Consider the following 23554-nt stretch of genomic DNA (forward strand, 5'->3'; position numbering starts at 1 on the left):
GAGGGCATGGCTGGGCGGAAGCATTTGGGGAGGAGGCCTTGTCACCCCGTGAGGTGGACGTGAACTGGAAGGGAGGACAGAAGCCCCCCGCCCGGAGCATCCCTGACGTGTGGCGGGTGGAGGGTCCTGGCTCTGGTGCTGAGATTGCTGGTCCAACCAGGATTTGGGGCCAGGCTCCGCAGAGGAGGAAACTGCAAGGCCTCGCTTGCCAGTGTCAAGACCCACCTTGGGAGGAGCAGCCGCGTCCAGCCCGTCCAGCAGCTGGGCCCCCTGCGCCCTTCTCCGCCTGAGGGCAGGAGGTCTCAGCAGACTGCCTGAGGCTGCCTGTGCTTCAAATGCACGCTTGAAGCATTTGCTGGTATTTAAAAATATCTTCTCTTTGTTACTTTCCTCGAGTTACACAATCGATTCGTGTTCTTCGTGGGTAAGCTTGAGCTGTCGATGGGGAGTCACGTGGGTGTCCTCACGTGGCTCTTCCTCCTCAGTGTCAGGCGCTGTGGGAGGCCGGTCGGTTGGGGCTGCTCTGTCTGGCGGGGCGGGCGCGCAGGGACAGTGGGCGGGCCCCCCGCAGGCTCGTGCAGGGCCACATGGAGTGACTCCCTGCAGGTCTCAAAGGCACTCAGGCGTGTGTGGTTGGGTGGGGGGCTGTCCCCTGGTGACCCTGCCGAGGACTGGGCAGCGGCAAGCTGGACCTGGGCTAAGGACAGGAACGTGGTCCAATGAGGCCAGGACGCCTGGGAGGGAAGGAGGGGTTGTGGTGACCGCCCACCGACAACCACAGCTGGCACCGTGGGGCAGATGCAGCTCGGGAGCTAGGGGACAGCAGGGGGCAGTGGCTGCCCGAAGAGGCTGGCTGGTGCCTGGCTAGGAGCCAGGCCCTCCGCGCTCCCCGGTGCTGCTGTTTGGGGCAGTCCGGTGGGCCTCGACTGTGGGGGAGGGTGAAGAGCCTTCCAGACTGGGAGGACTGTGCAGGCACTCGGGTTGTCGTGTGTGCCAGCGTGACAGGTGTGGGGTGGAGAGCGTCAGCCTTCTAGGCAGAGAGGACGCAGGGCTGAGGACTCAGAGCTCTCAGAGCATGGGCTGTCTGGGGACATGGCCACGCGGTATCGCTATCATCAGCGCCAAGGATGGTTCCCTGTGTCCTAGGCAGGTGAGCAGGGTGGGGCCGGGCCGGGATGCTGGTGTCGGGCTGCGGGCAGGCCAGGTCCTGAGGGCTGGGACCGACCCTGAGGCTGAGAGCTGGATCCACCGGCTGCAGGGTCCAGACGCGGCCTCCCCCTTTCTCTCTGCAGGTGACCACACTCCCCCACGCGCTTGTGGGGAACACAGCTGCCCCCCGGCAGCAGGCGAGGAAGAGGACCAAGGTGCTGTCTTTGGCCAAGAGGTACTGGGGGTGCCCTTCAGACTAGGCACGTCTCAGCTGCCTTCCCCAGTGGGCGCTGGGGAGGCCGCGGACGTTGCGCCGCCCGTGGCTTCCCTGCCATGGAGTTCACAGCGCAAACACCATCTGCGTTTGAACCCCTTTGGGCTTCTGCTCCAGGTGCACGTCTCTCTGCTTTGTAGCATCCTGCGTTTCAAGCAGGAATACCCCACCCTGCAGCCAAAGGAGCCCCCGCCCTCCCTGCTGGAGGCCGACCTCACGGAGTTCGATGTGAAGAATTCTCACCTGCCGTCAGAAGTCTTGTACATGCTGAAAAATGTTCGGTAAGAGAGAAGTGGACACGGGAGGCCCGCCATGTGCCTGCGGCTGTGCTCCGGGGACTGGCTGTCACCTGGCCTCCGAGGTGTCCTTTCTCTGTGGCCACCGTTGGTTGTGTCGACAAAAATAATGAATAAACAACCTATAATAGGAATAAGAAGAGTTTTATTTGAGCCAAACTGAGGACTATAGCCTGGAAGACAACCTCTCAGATAACTCTGAGGAACTTCCCCAGAGAAGCATAGTTTTTGGCAGTTTTATGTCTTGTCAGAACAAAGAGCATTAAGCTAGTCAGGGATACATTCCCTCAAGGTTTCAAAAAAAACAGATAGCAGGTACATGGTGAGTCAGTATGGCCTCGGCACCTGGGAAGGGAGTCTTAGCATTGAAGGAGAACGAGCATTGGCACCCTAGAAAGGGAGGCATTTAATCTTTATTTTTTACGTGGACGTTTTGTTGTTCTTGTTGTTTAATATTTATCTATTTAATTTATTTGTTTTTGGTGCGTTGGGTCTTTGTTGCTGCGCGCGGGCTTTCTCTAGCTGTGGAGAGCGGGGGCTGCTCTTCACTGCAGTGCGCGGGCTTCTCATTGCGGTGGCTTCTCTTGTTGCAGAACACAGGCTCTAGGCACACGGGCTTCAGTAGTTGTGGCACACAGGCTCAGTAGTTGTGGCTCGCTGGCTCTAGAGCGCAGGCTCAGTAGTTGTGGCGCACGGGCTTAGTTGCTCCGAGGCATGTGGGATCTTCCCGGACCAGGGCTCGAACCCGAGTCCGTGTCGCCTGCATCGGCAGGCGGACTCTCAACCACTGCGCCACCAGGGAAGCCCCGGACGTTCTTTACTTCTGGCCGATGTGCCCTTTAATAATTAAGCAGACGCACAATATGTGTTTGATCAGCCACAACAGGCTATTCTATCTAGTGAGCGTGAAGCGGGAGTTAACTCACGTGTAAGCCAGAATGCCCGCCCCCGACCCCAACATGTGAACACTGCTTTCATCAGTTGGGAAGTCTTCTTGCCATCGCTGCCCTCCCAGTGGTGAGTGGAGCCTCCTCGCCGGTTCTTTCGTGTGTCTGTCTGCTTATCAGAGTGTTCACCTTCAGGGCGACATGGAGCGAGTATGGGAAGCGCATGGCTGGATGGAAAATTGCAAGTCTGGTTCCCCATTTCTCCCTGGAAGCCCCGACTCCTCTGTCCAGCGCTTCACTACCTGCCCTCGTTTATGCATCTGGTTCAAATTCACGCTCATGGCCTGAGAGTTCTCTGAGCTCATGGCACAGTAGCTGATGGAAATGCCTGCAGCTTAAGCTTCTGTCCTGCTGGTGCCTGTGCTGTGGGCGCTGCAGCTCTTGAAAGCTCGCTCTGTGGTCTGGCCGGCAGGGACTGTGGCCTGTGTCCCTTCTCCCCTCCTTCCTGTAGGTGTCCCATGTGCACTGTTTCTTATAGGGTCCTGGGTCACTTTGAGAAGCCACTTTTCCTGGAACTTTGCAAACACATGGTGTTTGTGTAGCTTCTGGAAGGGGAGTACGTCTTCCGGCCAGGGGAGCCAGATACCAGCATCTATGTGGTGCAGGACGGGCGGCTGGAGGTCTGCATCCAGGATTCGGTGAGAGCCCTTGGGTGGGGCAGGGCTGGGGTCTGTTGTGTTTTCACTTAGAGGTCTGCCCTCTTTAACATTTGTTAAGTTTTCCATTGAAAAGTTAGTACCAATTTTTATTTTATTTTATTTTATTTTATGTAGATAGGAGATTCATATTTTATTTCTCCAGTGGCACTTTTACAGTTGAATATAAATTAAAGGCCTGCTTGCCCACCAAAGCCAGGTTCTTTAGGTGGTTCAGTCAAAGAGGTAAGACCTCTGGCTGTGGCTCCCATGAGAAGCGTCCACTCCTTAGCCCAGGTTTTGGGATTTTGCCAGCCTTGAGTTCATCAATAATTTCTTCAGTATCCTTAGGTGTCAGATCCTCATAGTAGTTGTCATTTCTTTGAACCATTGGTGCATTTACATAGGCCCCTAAATATTCCATTTCTATAAGAGTGAAAAGTTTGTCAAGTGTAGTCTCCCTGACCTTTATTCCAAGCTTTTTCTGAGTGGCCTCCAGTATGCTGTCAGAGTTTCAAAGCATGCAAGGATAGTAGTGCAAACTTGAATATGATTCTTTCCAACCGCTTTTTGATTATACATTGTATAAAAAGCTGCTTCTTCATATATTCTCATTGGAGGTACTTGTAACTTTCTGCAGCCTTGTTCATAGCAGAGATGGGCAGCCATCCATTCTGCCTTTGGGCTAAATCCAGGACTGGAAGTACAGCTGCTGCTTTGTGCCCTTATGGGTAGTTTTTTTACAGCTGCCTCTATCCTCTTGTACTCTTCCAGTGTGAAATCAAGTGGAGTATCTGGGTTATTCTCAGGAGTGTCTCTGTGCACAGATAAGCCTCCTCCAGCTCCACTTTGCACCACTGTCTTATGCAAATTTCCTTGTATGTCTTCCCCCCTGAGCAGCGAGGCCACCTGTGTAGGCTAGCACGCCGCGGAGAGAAACATGGTGAGCCAAACTATGGGCCTTCGGAGTGCAAAATTTAAACTTTTTGTTCTTTGGAGGAAAAGGCACATTGGACCACAGCTGCCCTTGACGCAGGTGTGTCAGCTTCTGCTGTACAGGGGCTGTGCATGGTGGCTCACCTCTGCATTTCCCCAGACACATTGCAAGCACTTTTTAAAAATTAATTAATTAATTAATTAATTTATTTTTGGCTGTGTTGGATCTTCGTTGCTGTGCGTGGGCTTTCTCTAGTTGCAGCGAGCAGGGGCTACTCTTTGTTGCGGTGCGCGGGCTTCTCATTGCTGTGGATTCTCTTGTTGCAGAGCACAGGCTCTAGGTGCACAGGGTTCAGTAGTTGTGGCTCGCGGACTCTAGAGCGGAGGCTCAGTAGTTGTGGCGCACGGGCTTCGTTGCTCCGTGGCATGTGGGATCTTCCCGGACCAGGGCTCGAACCTGTGTCCCCTGCGTTGGCAGGCGGACTCTCAACCACTGCGCCACCAGGGAAGCCCACATCACAAGCATCTTGCCGTGTCTCTCCCACTGCCTTGGAACCCCTCAGTGGTTGGGTATTGATCTATGATGATCATTAGCACCCTTGCCTTATTTTTGGGTTTCAGGCTGTGAATAGTTTTAACTCTAAGAAAATAATTCAGCTGGAAGCTACCTCTTTGTTTCCTGCCACTGTTGACTTATATGCTTGAGTCACAGTTGCCAGGGGCACCTATAGACCCGGACTCCTGAGGGCATGTGGGTTTATTTGCCTGCTGATGGGTGACGCAGCCTCCCGCCGCAGACACAGTGAACCCTGGACTGCACGAGGTCGCCCCCACCCCGGCCACGTGAAGTTCCCGCCTGCCGGGCCCTGGGTGGGCCCTGACCTCGCACAGCTCCTGCATGGTCTTCGGGCTGCTAGACCACAGTGTCGTCAGGGTACAGGTCTCACGTGTGTCGCTTTGTCTGTGCTTTGTCTGGCTGGGTGCCTGGGCCTGCAACCTGGGAGCCCCGCCCACCCCACTCAGAGCCCCGCCCAGAGCCTCTACTTAGGTTGAAACCCCCCTCACAGTGTTAGAACTTTTGCTTTCAGCCGTCAAACACGTTTAAAACTATTCCCTCATCCCGGTGTTCCAAGCTTCCTCCTGGTATCATTTTCCTTCTGTCTGAAGACGCTCCTTTAATAATAGTCCTTTTAGCGCAGGTCTGCTGGCTACAGATTCTCTTAATTTTCCTTCATCTAAGACTGTCTTTACTTCACCTTCGTCCTGAAGGATACTTTTTGCTGGATGTGCAATTCTGGCTTGACAGTCCTTTTATTTCAGCACTTTAAACATTTTGTACCACTTCCTTCTGGTTTTCGTTGCTTCTAATGAGAAATCCAGACATTCAAATTGTTCCCAAGTAGGTAGTGCATCATTTCTGTCTGGCTGTATTCGGGATTTTCCTTTGCCTTTACTGTTTGGAAATTTGATTTTGGAGTGCTTGGCGTGAATTTCTTTGTGTTTATCTTGTTTGGGGTTCGCTCATCTTGAATCTGTAAGTATATATATATATTTTAACTAAATTTGGAAAGGTTTCATCCTTTATTTCTTCAGATAGTCTCTCAGCCCTGTATTCTTTCTCCTCTTCTGGAAATTCACAGAAGCAAATGTTAGACCTTTTGTTATTGTCCCAGTGTCTCTGGGACACTGTTTGTTTTTTAATCTTTTTTCTCCATCTGATGTTCAGATTGAGTACTTTCTTTTTTTTTTTTTGCAGTACGCGGGCCTCTCAGTGTTGTGGCCTCTCCCATTGCGGAGCAACAGGCTCCGGAAGCGCAGGCTCAGCGGCCATGGCTCATGGGCCCAGCCGCTCCGCGGCATGTGGGATCTTCCTGGACTGTGGCAGGAACCCGTGTCCCCTGCATCGGCAGGCAGACTCTCAACCACTGCGCCACCAGGGAAGCCCGAGTACTCTCTTTTGATATGTCTTCAAGCTCACTGGCTCTTTCCTCTGTCTTCTTGATTCTGCTCCTAAGGCCACCCAGAGAATTTTTAATTTCAGTTATTATATTTCTGCATTTGCTTCAAGACAGTCCATGACAGCTGTCTCTGTCTGGTTATGATCACTGCTTTATTGCCTCGTCAAGGACTTCCAAATTCTGTGACATGTTGTCTTTTTTTTTTTTTTTTAATTTATTTTTGGCCGCGTTGGGTCTTTGTTGCTGTGCGCGGGCTTTCTCTAGTTGAGGCAAGCGGGGGCTACTCTTCGTAGTGGTGTGCGGGCTTCTCATTGCGGTGGCTTCTCTTGTTGAGGAGCACGGGCTCTAAGTGCGCAGCTTCAGTAGTTGTGGCTCGCGGGCTCAGTAGTTGTGGCACACAGGCTCTAGAGCACAGGGTCAGTAGTTGTGGTGCACAGGCTTAGTTGCTCTGCAGCACGTGGGATCTTCCTGGACCAGGGCTCGAACCCATGTCCCCTGAATTGGCACACGGATTCTTAACCACTGCGCCACCAGGGAAGCCCACATGTTGTCGTTTTTGTCTGTTAATTGTCTTCTCCTGTTCAAGTTGAGATTTTCCTGGCTCTTGGTATGCCTGGTAATTTTGGATTGCATCCTGTATTTCGAGTATTATGTTATGAGAGCCTGGTTCCCATTTAAATCTTCTATTTTTGCAGACTGTCAATGTGCTTATATTCACAGAGCATGTCCTGGCCCTCTTCCTTGGGCTGTGTTTGAATGTTAATTTAATTCTCAAGGCCTTTGCAGTACTGCTCTGGTCTGCTGTGCTTGTGTGCTACCCAGAGCCAGTGTGAAGCCTGGCTGGTATGCCACACTGGATTCTGTTCTCAGAGCCTCTGCTGTGCGATCCTGGCCAGTTTCATGTATGGGCTGCTTGGGGGTGAAGCCAGGACTTCATACTAGATCTAGAGGACTCCCTTGTCCATCTCCCCTCCCTAGTGCAGGGAATGGAGAGCTGGGGGCTCCACCCCACTGTGTCTATCGCCCCATGCAGGAACTTGGGGCCCTGGAAAGCCTCCCTGGAGGCAGCACCCAGTGAGTGCGGAGGGGGAGGCATGGACCCCACTTGGCTGTAGCTGGGACGGGGCAGTGGCACTGCTACCCTTGTGGCATTAGTAGCGTGGTCTTCCCACGAGTCCTGGCTCGTCTGCACTCCTCTTCACGCCCCTCTGGGTCTCCTGAGAACTGTGTCCAGAGCCTCCGTGTAACTGGTGGCAGTGGTTAGGTGCGATATGCCGGCTCCATCTCCTTCTTGGTCAGACCCAGAACCTCCCACATGCCTTTCTTAAAGACTAAAAGAAAACTGTCAGAAGCTGGCAATAGAATCCCCCTCTGGTTCTACGTCAGACGGAGGGTTCTAACGTCAGAGGTCACTGGGAAAGAGCGAGAGGAAGGGGATTCCCCACAGAGAAGCTGCCAGAAAACCGGTGAAAAGGGGCCCCCTGCTGCCTCGCATGCAGCTGCCCACTGGCTCACAGCCCTCACTTTCTTGCCCTGCCCCCAGGTTAGCTCTTGGGGGCCCCTCTCTCTGCCTTCTGCAGCCCCCGCTCTGGCTTCTGGGTCAGGCCTTGCAGGAACCCACGCTCTACGCCTCAGGACCCACCGCTCCTCCCCAGGGACGAGACCAGCAGAGTCAGAATGGGTGCCCTTTTGGCGGAGCTGGACCCTCCTGCAAGGCCGGCGCCTGCACCTGGCACCTGGCCGTGCCCTTCCTGGTCGGGAGGGTCTGTGCAGGAGCTGGGCTGGCACAGCGGCCAGCCCGCGGGGCCAGGAAGAGCCCTCACTGTGTTGGGGCCCCAGAAGACTGGGGTCTGGCTGGGGCGTGGGCGGCAGGAGGGGTGAGGCTGCCCGTTCAGCCACGCCCATGGAGACGGGGGTGCTACTTACCAAGCAGTGACTGTGTCGGGAACGAACTTCAGCCGGGGACGCTCGGGCCGAGGCTGATGCGCTCGTGCGCCCACGTGCCCGCTGCCTCCGTCCCTGCTGCTGTGGGGCTTCCTGGCCTCACGCCTAGAGAAGGGGAAGCCTGTGGCCTCAGGGACAGGCACCCCAGGACCCAGCCCTGACCAACCCTGGGTTGTTTTGTGCCTCACCCCGGGGTCTGGAAACCCCACGCAGACGAGGTGGTAGATGTCGATCTCCTAAACCTCAGACTGTTTGCTGTCTCTGGAGCAGTCAGTGCAAGAACTCCAGGAAGGGGGCAGGTCGGAGGATGGGCCCTCCCCTGGCCGATCCTTTCGACTCTGCGTTTGCTCTGGGCCTCACGGCCTTCTCTGCATCCGTGCATCCGTCTCCCCTTCAGCGGCCCGGTCCTGGTGTGTATGAAACGCAAGGGCGCCACAGTGTGGTTGGTAATTTCAGCGGGAAAGGCGGGGCTCCGGCTGTGGGGACTCGGGGCCGACCCCGGTGCCTGTTCCATCTGCCGAGGCCTCTCGTGCCGTGGTGTCACCTAGAAACATCCAGGGACACCGAGACGGTGCGAGTGGCAGCCCGATCCCTCAGGCCAACGCACGCCCCTGTGCTCTGCAGGTCACCAGTTTGGGCTACATGCTGTAGGGAGCAAGTGGGACTCGGGGAACCCTGCCAGCAACCTCTCCACGGTGGCCGTCATGCCCGTGTCAGAGGATGTGCCCCTCACCACCTTCACCCTGGAGCTCAAGCACGCCCTTAGCGCCATCGGTAAGCCCTGCCCAAAGGCACCTGAGGTCCGGTTGGACCCCCTCCTCCTGCCTCTCATCCTTCCAGGTTCTCCTGAAAGAGCACTTAGTGTTGCTCGCAAGGCTAAACCCTGGGCAGGGGGTGGAGAGGGGTGCAGCGCTGGGGAGAGGACCGTCACAGTGAGACGGGCGCCTCTGGACAGTCTTGATGGGCAAACCCTATCTCACAGGGGCTGGTGTGAGTCACACCGCACTGCTCCTCCCAGCTGAACTCTGGGGCCTCCAGGGGCACAGAGACCCCTGAACCGCCCCCCGCCAGCGGGAGCCCATCTTGGGGTGTGAGCCTGGGGTGGGTGCGTGCAGCTGCTCCACTACTCGGAGGGGACACCGCAATGGCTGGGGCAGCTGACTGACCACGTGGAGAACACCCGCAGCTGGGGTCAGGCAGCTTAGGTCATGTTCCCAAGTTCCCCGGCTGTTAAGTTGGGGGCTCAAGAACAAGAAACTGAAATTCCTGAGAACCCTTAGAAATTCCCCAAATCATAAAGTATTCCATATTCTTAACACTTTATGTATATGTTTTTATAACTGTGAGCGACCATAGTAAGAGACAATAAGTCAATTTTCTGAGATAGGGCTATCCTAAAGGTTTCAGGGGTGTCTTCAAAAATGATATAACAATAGGTGCAATGAATGTTACGTTACTATTATGGAACAATACGTTGTGACAAGAGTATGTATCTTAATATGGCGAAACGTCCGCTATCTGAAACAGACACTTGATAGTAGAAGGCATTAAATAAATGCCAAATGAAAATGATTTATGAAATTGAAGATACTACTATAAATATTTAATATGTAAAAGTTACTCTCCAAGGGAAAATTTAAATCACAGAAAGCGTTAATTTGGATTCGTCTTGGTCTTTGTTTTATAACAAATATTCTGGAGGTAGAAAACATTATACATTTTCAGTGACGTTGGTCAGACTGTCCAGGGCACACCCAAAAGATCTGCAGTTGCACAGTGGAGATGTGTTGATCCATAAAAGCTTATTCCCTTTTTTAAAAAAACAAACCAACCTTTTATTTTGAAATAATTACAGATTCACAGGAAGTTGTAAAAATAGTAAAGCGAGAGCCACACACCACCCCCTGCCCCAGGCTGCAGCACAGCCTCCAGACCAGGAGGTTAGCGTCCGTGTGGTGCGCTGATGTGACATTCATGTGTGTCCACGCAAATTTCTATCTCTTCGAGGAACTGGGGATCTTGACAGGAATTGCACTGAACTGTTGGTGGCTTTGGGTGGCACTGACATCCTAGCAGTGTTAAGTGAAAGCAGGCATCCTGCCTCGTTCCTGATCTTAGGGGGAAGCGTTCAGTCCTTCGCCTTCAAGTAGGATGTTAGTGGTCAGTTCTTCATGTATGGCCTTCAATATGTTGAGGAGGTTTCTTTCTATTCAGAATTTGTTGAGTGTTTATATCATAAAAAGATGTTGAATTTTGACAGTGCTTTTTCTGCATCAGTTGAGATGATCATACTTCCCCCCCTTTGTTCTGTTAATGTGATTTATTACGCTGATTGATATTCATATGCTGAGTCATTCCTGCATTCCAGGAATAAATCCCACTTGGTGTGGTATGTAATCCTCTTAATACCCTGCTGAGTTTGGTCAGCTCCTGTTTCCTGAGGATTTTGCATTGTCAAAGGTGCTCGTCTGTAGTTTCTCCTGGCGTCTTGGTCCCACGCAGACTTTGGTACTGGTGGGGCGGGGCGGTGCTGGCCCCATGGAATGAGTTAGGAAGTGTTCCCTCCGAGTCAATATTTTTGGAAGAGTTTGAGGAGGATTGGTGTTAATTTTTCTTTAAATATTTGGTAAAATTCCCTAGTGAAGCCACCTCATGCAGGGCTTTTTTTTTTTTTTTTTTTTTTAACTGGTTCAGTTTCTTACTGGTTATAGGTCTATTCAGATTTCCTGTTTCTTCATGGTTCAGTCATGGTAGGTTGTGCGTTTCTAGGAATTTGTCCATTTCATCCAGATGATCCAGTTCCTTAGTTTGCAATTGCTCACTGTACTCTCTTGTATTACTTTTTATTTCTGTAAAATAGCTAATGTCCTGTTATTTCTGCATTTAGTAATTTGAGTCTTTTCTCTTTTTTTCTTTATTCCTCTAGCTAAAGGTTTGCCAATTTTATTGATTCTTTCAAAGAACCAACTATTGGTTTCATTGATTTTCTGTTTTCCTATTCTCTATTTTATTTATCTCTGTTCTGATCTTTATTATTTCCTTATTTCTGCTAGGTCTGGGTTTAGTTTGAGATTCTTTTTCCGGTTACTTAAGGTACAAAGCCAGTTGTTGATCAGAGATCTTTCTTCTTCCTCAAAGGAGGCATGTGTAGCTGTAAACTTCCCTCCTAGCTATGCTTTCGCTGTGTCCAGTACATCCGGGAATGTTGTTATTTTTGTTTTTATTTCTCTCAAGATATTTTCTCATTTCTCTTGTGATTTCTTTGACCCATTGGTTGTTTATGCATGTGTTGTTTAATTTCCATATATTTTTGAATTTTCCAGTTTCATACCATTGTGATCAGAAAAGATACTTTGTGTAAATCCAATTTTTAAAAAATTTTTTATCGGAGCATAGTGCTTTACAATGTTGTGTTAGTTTCCACTGTACAGCAAAGTGAATCAGCTTTACAGATACATATATCCACTCTTTTTTGGATTTCCTTCCCATTTAGGTCACCACAGAGCATTGAATGGAGTTCCATTGCTATACGGTAGGTTCTCATTAGTTATCTATTTTATTTTATTTTTTCAAAGAAAGATTCCATTTTCTCTCATTTCTTTTTTTTTTAAAATTAATTATATTTTAATTTGGTTGCGCCAGATCTTAGTTGTGGCAGGCGGGCTCCTTAGTTGTGGCCCGAGGGCCCCTTAGTTGTGGCGTGCATGTGGGATCTAGTTTCCTGACCAGGGATTGAACCCAGGCCCCCTGCATTGGGAGCGTGGAGTCTTACCCACGGAGTCTAACCACTGCGCCATCAAGGAAGTCCCAGTTATCTATTTTATACACAGTATCAATAGTGTATATATATCAGTCCCAATCTCCCAGTTCATCCCACCCCCCCACCCCCGCCTTGGTATCCATATGTTTGTTCTCTACATCTGTAAATCCAATCTTTTTGGTTTTTTTTTAAGTCTTTATTGAATTTATTACAATATTGCTTCTGTTTTATGGTTTTGGCTTTTTGGCCCCAAGACATGTGGGATCTCATCTCCCTGACCAGGGATCGAACCCGCATCCCCTGCACTGCAAGGAGAAGTCTTAACCACTGGATCACCAGGGAAGTCCCTGTAAATCCAGTCTTTAAAGTTCTTTAGGACTTACCTTGTGGCCTAACATATAGTCTGTCCTGGAGAAAGGGAAGAGTGTGTGTCCTGCAGCTGGGCAGGTGGCCTTTCCTCCTTGTGCATTTTGATGAGTGTGCAGTGGTATCTTGTTTGGGCCTGAATTTGCATTTCCCAACAACCAAGAAGTTTGTTTGTTTACTGGCCATTGGGATACCTTCTTTCGCAAGTGCCTGTCAAGTTGCCCACCCTTTTTATTGGTTTGCTATCTTTTCCTTGTTGACGGGCAATCTGGATACAGTCGCTTTATTGGATGAAAGTGTTGCAGATATCTTTCCCTCTGTGGCTTGTTTTTTTTATTCTTTTAATAATATCTTTTGACAAACATATGTTGTTAATTCTAATATAGACCAATTTATTTATCAATTTTTTCCTATATTATTACTGCTTTTTGTGTTTTACTGAAGAAATTTCATGCTGCCCCCAAATCATGAAGAGGTTCTTCTAAAAACCTTAGGGTTTTACCTTGCAAGTTTACAGTTCATTGGAGATTGATTTTGGTGATGATGCGAGGTAGAGTCAGGATTCCTTTTTCTATAGGATCTTCAGCTGCCCCAGAGCCCTCGCTTAGAAGGACTGGACTCTGCCCTGCAGTGATCTTTTGCTGACAGTCAGGTGACCACATTTGTGAAGCGTGTTTTTAGAGTGAGGATCTAGGCCAGTGGTCCTTTTCTTCCACTTGTGAAGGTGTCAGTCCACTTCCTCTGGCTTCCAGAGCTTGGGAGAGAGGCTGTGTGACAGCCAGGCTGGCAGTGACTATCCAGGCCAGATCCGTCCTGGACCAGCAGCCGTGCCCCACGGAGCCGACACATAAGTGCCTAGGCATCAGCCTGTGTCCACGCACTGCCCTGGACCTGCCCATGGCCTGGGCCCTAAGCAGACCCTCCCCCGGACGGAATGGTCACCACAGTCCTGACTGCCTGGGGCTGCAGCCCGCACCTCGAGAGCCCAGAGCGCCACCTCCGGGGGGCTCCACACTTTCCCAAGGGCCTCCTCCGAGCCTTCCGAGTCCAGGCAGGCGGGCCCAGAGCAGGAGACGTGCCCTGAGGGCAGATAGAGCCCAGCCTGCGGTCCGCTGAGGACCTCAGGGCTGCGCTCCGCTGTGTTCCTGCAGCCAGACACGGCCTGCCTGTCCCGCCTCGTCCTAGACGCCCAAGAGGCGGACGGGGTGAGCCACCGCAGTGCCCAGGAGTGCCGGCCCTCGCAGGCACGTGAGGCATCAGCCCCGAGAGGACGCCCTCTCTCTGTCAGACCCACGGAGGGTGACCAACTCGAGCTTGAAGCTCTTCCCGACCTGGCCCGACCTGGCCTGACCCCCAGAGCAGGACTGCAGCCCCCAGGGGGACCAGCGCCCTTTGCCCCGAGCCCCCAGAGGAGTTGCTTCCCCGTATCAACGGGCTTCTGCCATTTGAGTCAGAGCTGCACAGACGCACAGGTCAGTCCAGCAGCCACATCACAGGGCACCACCCTGTGAAATGCACCCTTATGCTTGTGCCTCCAAGAAAGCAGATGCTGCCAGTTAAACTCAAGGCGGTGATTTCTTGTCTCTCACCTTCTGATTACAAGCTCTCAGAGAAGCTCAGGTGTAAGCGAGGGTGTAAGAAGGAAGCCATGGGGAAGAGCCCGGCCTCTCCTGCAGCAGCGGGACTTCTGCATCCTCAGGGCGGTCCAGCAGCCTTCCTGACACTGAGGGCCGCTGGCCTCTCAGCTTTTGTCTCTGCCCCTGGCGGCCCTCTCACATATTCTGACGCTGGCCCTCCTGGCTGAGAGCAACTGTGTCTGTGTGGACAGCAACTCTAAGACCCTGTAGATGCAGGAAGCACGCTGATCCCTGGTGATAGACACTGGTGAGCCGCACCTGCCTGGAGCCCAGCCAGCCGGGCTGCCTTGGATTTGGGAGCCTGTCTAATCTCGCACTTTACAAGCTTGTGCTTCCCTGCCCCCACGCATACACAGTCTCAGTGCCGCAGAGATTCAACCCCTTCCTGTGTGGAGGAGGAGACTGAGGTTCCGAGAGGCCGCCCCTCCCTGTACTTGCTGCAGCCCTTCCACCGCCACACCTGCAGCCTCACCTGCCCAGAGGGTCTGCTTCAGGGCCACAGGCACTTCCTCCTGAGTGGTGAAAGGCTTATTGCTTTCCAGAAGAGCAAACTTCCAGGAGAAGGAAGGGCCTCGCTTGTCCTCCAGTGTGAGCTGCCGGCACAGTTTTCTGTATTTGGTGGTTGTGTTTTCAGGCCCTGCCCTGCTGCTGACCAGCGGCAACGTAAAACAGCGCCTTGTCTCTGCTGCTCTGGACAGGTACGCCGGCCTCCGTGTCGGAACAGCCTAGCCGAGCTTGGCTTGCTGCTCTCAGTGGGTCCCAGCCCGGCCTTGAAGGGTGCCCTGGCGTCTGCGCCCCTCTGTCTGTGCCTTCCAGTATCCACGAGCACCGGCCGTCCAGCTGGCTGGGGCAGCAGGAGGACATCCACCGGATCGTGCTCTACCAGGTGGACAGCACGCTCACACCCTGGACCCAGCGCTGTATCCGGCAGCCCGACTTCATCCTTATCGTGGGCCTGGGCGAGGTGAGCCGGCCTGCGTGAGTGGGGCAGTGGGTGGGGCCTCAGCAGGTGGGGTCCGTGGCCAGGGCTTGAGGGGAGGGGCCGGCCGGCTGCTGGGTTGGGCCAGGCAGTGGGCGTGGTCAAAGGGCTGCAGGCTGGGCAGGTCTTGGCGGGAGGGGGGCCCCACTCTCTCCTCCAACCCCTTGTTTCTCTCTTGTCCTCTGAATGAAGTATTTCAACAACTCAGAAAGGGATGGATAATAAGAGCAGACACCCAGGTATTTGCTCTTGTAAAGTCAGAGCCTCTGTCCGTGTTTCACGTTTTTACTATGTGTGTATATGGCACTGGTTTTTTTATATAAATAGTGCTCGAGTTTATACCATCTTGAAATTTCCTTTTTACTCAACACTTACACTTTTGAATTGTATCCATATTGTTTCACTCGTCTCATGGCTGTTTAGTTTCTATTTGTGAATGCCCCACCATCTGTCTCTTCTCAGCCAACGGACTGTGAAGTTACTTCACTACACGCGTGTGCAGGGGTGTCTTCAGGGCACCACCTGGAATTGCTGCTGAGCGGCAGAGGCTGTGTGTCTTCAGGTTCAGAGAGCTGCCAGACTGCACTCCTGTTGTGCACGTGATGTGGGCGAGGTCTGGGGCTCCATGCTCCCTGCTCTGCACTGTCAGTCCCCTGTGTTCCCAACTTCCTGGGTGTGAAGTGGAGTCTCGTTGTCCCTTCGCTTTGTGTTCCCCACCTCCTTCCTCTGCCCCGTCGTCTGTTCTCATTTCACGCTTCCATCCCGGTCCTGGGACAGCTACAAACTCGTCATCTCCGATGTGGGTTCCTGTTCTTACCAGGAGTGATGCTCCCTTGTGGGGGAGTGTTTGCAAAAGAAGGTTGCAGTGTGTGCGCCGCCTCCCTTCCTGCAGGCCCCCGGAGCTCCCTCATGCCCCCGCACCCAGCCCCGCACCCCCTGGGTCACAGCTTCACAGAGGAAGGGCCAAGCACGCCACAGCCGGGTCGGTCTTCAGAACCAGGGTGCCACCCGCCAAGGCCAAGACCTGTGTTGGGCTAGGGCGTGAGGCGTGGTCCCGTCCAGCCTGGGACGTCTGTGGACAGCCCCGCGCTGGCCTTTGGCTCTGTCCTGCTCGAGCCTGCGGCCTCTGCTGGGCTGCCTGACGCGGGGCTCCACTCTCCCTTAGCTGGAGCGGGTGCTGGAGAGCGCAGCTGTGCGTGCCCAGAAGCGCCGGGAGGACGGGCCTGCGCCGGCCCGCACTGTGCAGCGGCTCAACCTGGGGCCTGCTGTTCCGGCCACCTGCACCCCTGCTGCCCTCGCCGCGTCTAACCAGGAGGAGCCTGCCCGAGCTGGTGAGGCCCGGGGCGGCTGGGGGCCCCGCCGACCTGCTTCGGGCCCTTTGCCTCTGACTCTGCTCTGAGCCCGCTGGCTCTGATGAGGGCGCTGGCTCTCCACGAGCTCTCCCGCTCCTGTGCACTCACATCTGCTTGAGCTTGGTCTTCGGATTCCCGGGGCCACAGGGTGACATGCCCCCCGGATGGGGGAGCCCCTACGGGGGGCCAGAACCCCAGAGCGATGGGCCTGAGGTTCCCACCTCCAGCTGAGGCCTCAGAGAGCCCGGTGGCCTCAGGTTGGCACTGCTTCCTCCTTTGGACAGCAAAGCACACAAATCCTGAGGCGCCTCCTCCTCAGGGGTCCCCAGCCCTGGCGGCTGTGCGCGGGCCGTGGTGGGAGCGCAGGGGCCGCCGGCTGGCCACAGCCCACCCAGCCCCACAGCTTGGTGGAGCCGCCCTGCCAGCGGCGTCTGCGCCCAGGTGGCCAAGCCCTGAGCGCCCTCCACCTCGGGGCTGTGGGCTTCGGCTGGGCCCGTCGGTATGTGGCCCAGCTGCCCGCACTGCCCGCCCCACCCCAAGAGCCCTCCCAGGTGAGCCCGGGCGCCGAGGTGACGACTGGGTCGGGATCAGACCCACCGGCCGTGTCCAGGAGGAGCTTTGGGTCAGGAGTGGGGTAGAACAGCCAGGCCACGTCGGGTGTGCGAACTCGGCCCGGCCCCCCGCGTCTGCCGGCCTCTCTCGCAGGTGGAGCCGTCGGAGCGGGTCTGCCAGAGGCCCCCGGACCGGCGCTCGGACTTCTCCGGCCTGGCGCGGGTGCTGACCAGCAACGCTGTCGCCTTGGTACCCGGGGGAGGGGAGCCAGGTGAGTCCCGCCCCTTCCCGCGGGCCACGAGTCGGTTACGTGTGCGCCTGCGCTCATCCTCCCCGGGCTGGGCTGGCGCACGTGCCCGGCAGTGTTTTCCACGGGCAGGTGTCCCCTCCCTCCACAAAGACAGTGGAAGAGAATGTATTTCTCGTTCCGATTGTCTCCTCTTCTGAAAACTCCATTCTGACCCTTTGCCAGTCTTTCCGCTGGGCTGCGGGAGAGTTTCTTTCCATTTTAATGCACACTTTATGGAACAGTGATCTGCTCTGCTCACGACCGTCGTGAAGCAGCCTTTAGTTTCTTGGGCTGGTGGGTTCCTTTAAGGACTTTTAACCCAAAGCACTTGTACCCCAAGTTGCTGCCGTTCTCCTGACCTTGGTTAAAGAGAAAAATACACGTGGGGGCAGAAACGGAGGGGCAGGTGTGTGGTGAGGGTGTGACAGGCCAAGGGCCCCGGGTGAACCGGTCGGCGCGAGGAGGGGCAAGGCAGCACCTCCTGCAGCATCTGTGCTGGACCCCCGCCCCTCTGAGGGCCAGGTCCCAGGGCCAGGGGTGCCCTGTGGGGTGGATACCCTCACACCCCTGGCCTCGGAGGACGTCAGGCCAGTCGCTGGGCTGGCGGGCTTGTGCCGCTTCCCCGGCACTGCAGCGAGGCTCCCTGAGTGCCAGGCCTGGGTGCCAGCCCTGCTTACCGTGCTGGCCACCTGTCCCCAGGGCCTGACAGAGGAGCCTGGCTCGCCACCTGCCTTGGCCCGAGGATGTCCCTTCCAGAGGACGCTGGAGTCACTGTGTGTGCACCCTGCAGAGTCGGGGCTGTGCTCGCGCCCGGCCCCTCCACTCCTCGGCTAATTGTAGCTGGAGAGGGTCAGAGAAATGATGCAGGTGAGCCTCAAAACTGCTTGTCTGGCCGGATTCACGCTCCTTACTTCCCCACTGTTGGAGACTCGGAGGCTCCAAGTTCTGGCCTGAGACCCTTACAGCCAGGAAAGTGGGGTGGGCACGGGAGGGGCTGCCCTTATGGAGACCCCGCCTCCTCACCTCCAGCCTCCTCACTGGCCTCCTGTGCCTTCAGCGCACGTTGTGGCCTCTCTCTGAGGGGCTGCGCTGCAGGGGAGGGATCCCGCGGTCCGCAGGCAGCGGCCAGGGTGGAACGCCTGCACGTGTTGGCCCTGGCCCCCTGAGTGCGGCCTGGCCTGGGTGGTGAAGTAATGAGTACCCTGCTCGTTTATTTGGGGTGATTTGGGGGCATCGTGTAGTGCCGTGTTTTTACCTGAAAGCTGAGCCAGTGGGCCTAGAAACTCGGGTGATTTACCCAAAGTTGCCGGGATGGGGGTAGCACTCAGCCTGCTTTCTGCGGGGCTGGGACAGTGAGGTGCCCTGGAGCAGCTGGCTTGCAGCAGCGTTTTTAATGAAAATTTAGTTAAAGTAATACTTAGTTTAAAAGCCATGTGGCCATTCTGTAAGGCCGTATGGTATTTGTGTAACACACAGCAGTCCTCTGCCCCACCAACAAATCCAGAGATATCCCACAGACAATATCCCACAGACAGTCACTTCCAACTTTTCTTCAGCTGTTTCCTCATTTACGTTTTTTTTTTTATTGAAGCATAGTTGATTTACAATGTTGTATTGGTTTTAGGTGCATGGGAAAGTGATTCAGTTTTATGTGTGTGCGTGTGTGTGCGCGTGCATGCGTGTGTGTGCGTGTGCATGTGTGTATGTGTCTGTGTGTGTATATAGTGTACATATGTTGTTTTTCATATTCTTTTCCATTATGGATTATTACAGGGTATTGAATATAGTGCCCTGTGCTATGCAGTAGGACCCTGTTGTTTATCTGTTTTTTCATTTTTTTCAGTTTTAGATGATTAAGTTCCTAACCGCCCCCATATATGCACAGGGTCAAAGTCTGTTTGTGTGTCTCCGTCTCGTATCCTCCGTCTATCCTCCTCCTCAGCACGGGATCCCGGTGTGGTCCCCGCCCCAGTCAGCCATTGCTCACTGCTTGCCTTGCAGCAAGATGGGTCTTTGGAGCTAAGCCTTATCCTACTGTATATACGGCAGTGTCTCCCTCCTCAGAGTAATAATTGCTCAGTAGCCCACCGCAGATGCTGCTGGAGACGCAGCCCCCCTCAGTGTGCTCAGACCACCAAGTCATCGCTGCTGAACTCACTCTGGAGCGGCCTCCTCTCAGCTCTGCTGCTTGCTCCCCAGTCATGCCGCTGGGATGTTGCCTTGGAGTTTCCCTTCACCATGATCCTGGGAACTGCCTTTGTCTCTCTCCTGTGTCCAGCTCCACTTCTGGATACCATGTCTTCCCCTTTCTTGATACATTCCTGATTTTGGTAGAGTTCATACTCTAGAAGTTTCCTTAAGAGAAGCTGCATGGGAGGGAAGAGTTTCAACGCCACGCTTAGCAGAAAGTTCCCTCACTCTGCTCTCACACTCGCATGACAGTTTGGTTACGAACTCTACATGGAAATACTTTTCCCTGAGAACTTTACGGTGTGGTCCCATCATCTTCTTAGCTTCCAGTACTGCTGCTCTGAAGTTCAGTGTCGTGTTCTTCACGAAGCCTGTTGCTTCTGGATCCTGTAGGAGACCCTCTTCACTCTTGTGTTTCTGGAAGTACTTGAGGATGTGCCTGGGTGTGTTAGGCTGGGCAGACTCCCAGTGGGCCCTTTCAAATTCGGAAATTCATCACCTCCAACCCTCGGAGCGTTGGCTAAGGCCCGCACCCCTGCTCCCTGCTCCCTCTTCTGGAGCACAGTGCAGACGACCCCTCATCCTCTCATGCTCCCATCTTTTCTTTTCTCTCCCAAGTTTCCATCTTTGTCTTTTTGTTCTACTTTCTGGGTGATTTTTCTCAGATGTATCTTCTAATCGATCTTTTTTTGCTAAGATGTTTCTAATGTCTGAGTGCTTTCCTCAGTTTTTTTCTGTTTGTTCTAGTAGTGCAGTTTGAACTTCTCTGAGAATAATAATGCTTGCTTGCTCGGTTTTCCGTTCCGTTCCGTGCCGGCCTGTGTCGGCTTGGTCCCGTGAACTCCGAGTCTCTGAGGCTGTCTGTGTGCGCTGACCGCACCCGTGGCGTCACCGCATGGGCCCCTGTGGGCCCCTGTAGTCCTCCTCCTGTCAACAGACACTTGGGTTATTTTCTGGGTTTGGTTACTGTGCACAAAACGGCTACAAGCATTCTTGTACAGATCTTTCCTGTGCACATATGTGCTCTTCTCTTGGGCTAATACCTAGGAGTGGAATTACCTGTCCACGGGGTAGTTGAACAGTTTTACACCCCCACTGGCAGTTTTGAGAGTTCGGGCTGCCCACATCTCTGTCGCCCTTGGTATCGTATTGTCCGGGATGGAAGTTGTGGCCACACCCCTTGGTATCGTCCGGGATGGAAGTTGTGGCCACACCCCTTGGTATCGTCCGGGATGGAAGTCGTGGCCACGCCCCTTGGTATCCTCCGGGATGGAAGTCGTGGCCACACCCCTTGGTATCCTCCGGGGTGGAAGTCGTGGCCACGCCCCTGGTGGGAGGAGGCCGTGCCTCACCGTGAGTCTGATCTGCATCCCTGGACTCGGGTTCCAGGTGCCTCTTGGTCATCCAGTTCCACGCGCCTCTCTCACAGGTGGCTTGCCCTCTGCTGTTTAGTTAGAGGAGTTATTTATATACTCTGAATACGAGTCTCTTTTTAACTTTCTTTTTTTAAATTAATTAATTTTATTTTTGGCTGCGTTGGGTCTTCGTTGCTGCGCGCGGGCTTTCTCTAGTTGTGGTGGGTGGGGGCTACTCTTCGTTGTGGTGCGTGGGCTTCTCCTTGAGGTGGCTTCTCTTGTTGCAGAGCACGGGCTCTAGGCGCGCGGGTTTCAGTAGTTGTGGCTCGCAGGCTCAGTAGCTGTGGCGCACGGGCTTAGTTGCTCCGCGGCATGTGGGATCTTCCCGGACCAGGACTCGAACTCGTGTCCCCTGCATTGGCAGGCGGATTCTTAACCACTGTGCCACCAGGGAAGTCCCTGAATACAAGTCTTTTACCAGATATGTTTATTACTAATATTGTCTTCAGTCCTTGACTTTTGTTTTTGTTGTAATGGCATGTAATGGCGTTTTCTGATGAGCACGTTTTAACTCTGATGAAGTGTGATTTCCCAGTTTTTTACAGGTTTTTAATTTCTGGTGCTCTGGGGGCTCTTGCCTAGGCTACGTCTTCTCAAAGCTTGTACATCTGGGCCTGCAGCCCACCCACAGCTGTTTCCTGTGAGTGGCGGGGTGTGAGGTGAGGGTATTCTACATGGTTGCCTAGGTGACGACTTTCCCTCCCTGCTGAGCTGCTGAGGCGTCTGAGTGAAGCACCAGACACCTGCCCAGGTGTGAGCTGCACGGAGGCATGTGTTCTGTCCCAGCCACACCACTACACTGTCTTTGTTACTCTAGCTTTATGGGAAAGCATCAGGCAGTGTAATTCCTTCAAATTCTTTTTCTTGAAGTTGTTTGGATTGTCCTAGGTCCTCTGCATTTCTGTGTAAATTTTAGAGTCAGCTAAGTATTTTATGGGTTTTTTTGCTATTGTAAATGGTATGTTTTTTTTTTTTTTAATAAATTTATTTATTTTGGCTGCGTTGGGTCTTCATTGCTGGGCACGGGCTTTCTCTAGTTGCGGCGAGCGGGGGCCACTCTTCATTGCGGTGCGCGGGCTTCTCATTGTGGTGGCCTCTCTTGTTGCAGAGCACGGACTCTAGGCACGCGGGCTTCAGTATTTGTGGCACGCGGGCTCAGTAGTTGTGGATCGTGGACTCAGTAGTTGTGGCTCGCGGGCTCTAGAGTGCAGGCTCAGTAGTTGTGGCGCACGGGCTTAGTTGCTCTGCGGCATGTGGGATCTTCCCGGACCGGGGCTCGAACCGGTATCCCCTGCATTGGCAGGTGGATTCTTAACCACTGCGCCACCAGGGAAGCCCTAAATGGTATGTTTTAAATTTCATTTTAAATTGTTTGTTACCACTATGTAGAAATACAAATGATATTTGTAAATTAATGTCATGACTTACAACCTTGCTAAATTCACTTCTTCCAGTACCTTTTTTTGTAGTTTTTTTACATTTTGTTCTTCTGAGAATAAAGACAGTATTTACTCTTTCTTTCCAAAATACCTAAATGCCTTTGTTTCTTTTTCTTGCCTGTTGCACTGGTTAGAGCTTCCAGCGCAGAGCTGAGCAGAGGTGGTGAGTGTTGGGGAAAGCATTCCCTTTAAGCGCTAAGTGCCATCGCTGCCAGCTCGGCTCTTGGGTTTTGTAGATGCCCTTTATCAGACTGAGGAAGTTTCCTTCTATTCTTAGTTTGCCGAGTTTTTATCACGGGTGTTTTTTTTATGGGTCTGTCAGATTGTGTGATTCTGCTCCTTTATCCTGTTAATATGGTGAATCACACTGAGTGATTTTTAAGTAACATCAAACATCACCTTCTTGGGATGGACTCATCTGCCTGTGGCATGTGGCCCTGTTTCTGTGTCACCTGACCCCTTGGGTCTGAGCAAGGTGGGCCGTGCTTGTCCTTTCTTGAAATGTAGGCAGGTTTGTTTGCCTACCTTCCAAAATGCAAAACTGAATTGGAAGGTGCTGCTGCTTTCCCTGTTCTCTGGAAGGTTCCAGGTGGCTTGTGTTGGTTTTCCTTAGATGTTTAGTACAGTTCACTAGTAAAACCATCCGGACATGAAATTTTGTGAGGATTTGAAAATTAAAGATTCAGTTGTTTTGATGGTTATTGAACTCTTCAGGTTTTCTACTTCCAGCGTCGGGTCTGGTAGGTTATGTTGGTCTAGGGATGTGTCCATTTCATCTGATTTTTCCTACTTACGGCATGAAGCTCACACTAGCTTCTTACCTTCTTAATTGGAGCATCTGTCCAGAGGTTCCCTTTCTCAGTCCTGATATTGGTTATTAAGACCTTCTGTCTCCCTCCTCCTCCCTCTTTCTCTCCCTCTCCGTCTCTGTCCCTTTCTCCCTCCCCCTCCACTCCCCGACCCTGGCCGCCTCCCTCCGTCCCCCGCCTTTTACTTTTATGGACCAGTCGTACCTGAACTCGTCCTTTCGAGGGTCCTCTCTATAGCGTGTTTGTCTTCTGGTTCATTAACTTCTGCTCTTTATTATTTCCTTAGTTTTACTCTTTGATTTAAACTGTTCTTTCTTTCCTAGCTCGCGGGCCAGCAGGCATTGTCTGTGAAGGGCCAGGCGGTGAGCCCGCGGCCTCGGCAGCCGGCGCGGGGCAGGGAGGCCAGCTCTGTGTGTGCCGAGCCTCTGGGGGCAGCGCGCCTTTCTGCTCTCAGCCGGGTCTGCAGTTCTCCTCATCTCGAGTCTCCAACAATGTAGGTTTTTTCTGTAATTTACGCCCAGCATTCAGAACGCTCCTTGAACCCGACGCTCAGTGTCAGTCATCGGTTCTAGAACCTGGGTGTTGCCTCTGTCCACTTGCACTGTCTGTCCCTCCTGCTGGCTACAG

At 53.2% G+C, this 23554-nt stretch overlaps 1 protein-coding gene and 1 pseudogene across 2 annotated transcripts in view; one reads left to right on the forward strand and one right to left on the reverse strand.

Annotated features, from left to right (window-relative positions):
- PNPLA7 (patatin like phospholipase domain containing 7) overlaps positions 1-23554 on the forward strand; it is a 29161-nt gene that overhangs the window by 382 nt on the left and 5225 nt on the right. For both annotated transcript variants that reach the window (XM_067742502.1, XM_067742501.1), the window contains exons 2-10: positions 161-358; positions 998-1150; positions 1293-1384; positions 1564-1704; positions 14537-14866; positions 16047-16212; positions 16939-17056; positions 17774-17941; positions 23251-23420. In XM_067742502.1, coding sequence (XP_067598603.1) covers positions 161-358; positions 998-1150; positions 1293-1384; positions 1564-1704; positions 14537-14866; positions 16047-16212; positions 16939-17056; positions 17774-17941; positions 23251-23420 — 1536 coding nt within the window. The remainder of the gene's footprint in view (positions 1-160; positions 359-997; positions 1151-1292; positions 1385-1563; positions 1705-14536; positions 14867-16046; positions 16213-16938; positions 17057-17773; positions 17942-23250; positions 23421-23554) is intronic.
- LOC137227159 (NADH dehydrogenase [ubiquinone] flavoprotein 2, mitochondrial pseudogene) lies at positions 3478-5137 on the reverse strand (annotated as a pseudogene).

Source organism: Pseudorca crassidens, chromosome 7 (assembly GCF_039906515.1).
Source record: "Pseudorca crassidens isolate mPseCra1 chromosome 7, mPseCra1.hap1, whole genome shotgun sequence".
Taxonomy (NCBI): domain Eukaryota; kingdom Metazoa; phylum Chordata; class Mammalia; order Artiodactyla; family Delphinidae; genus Pseudorca; species Pseudorca crassidens.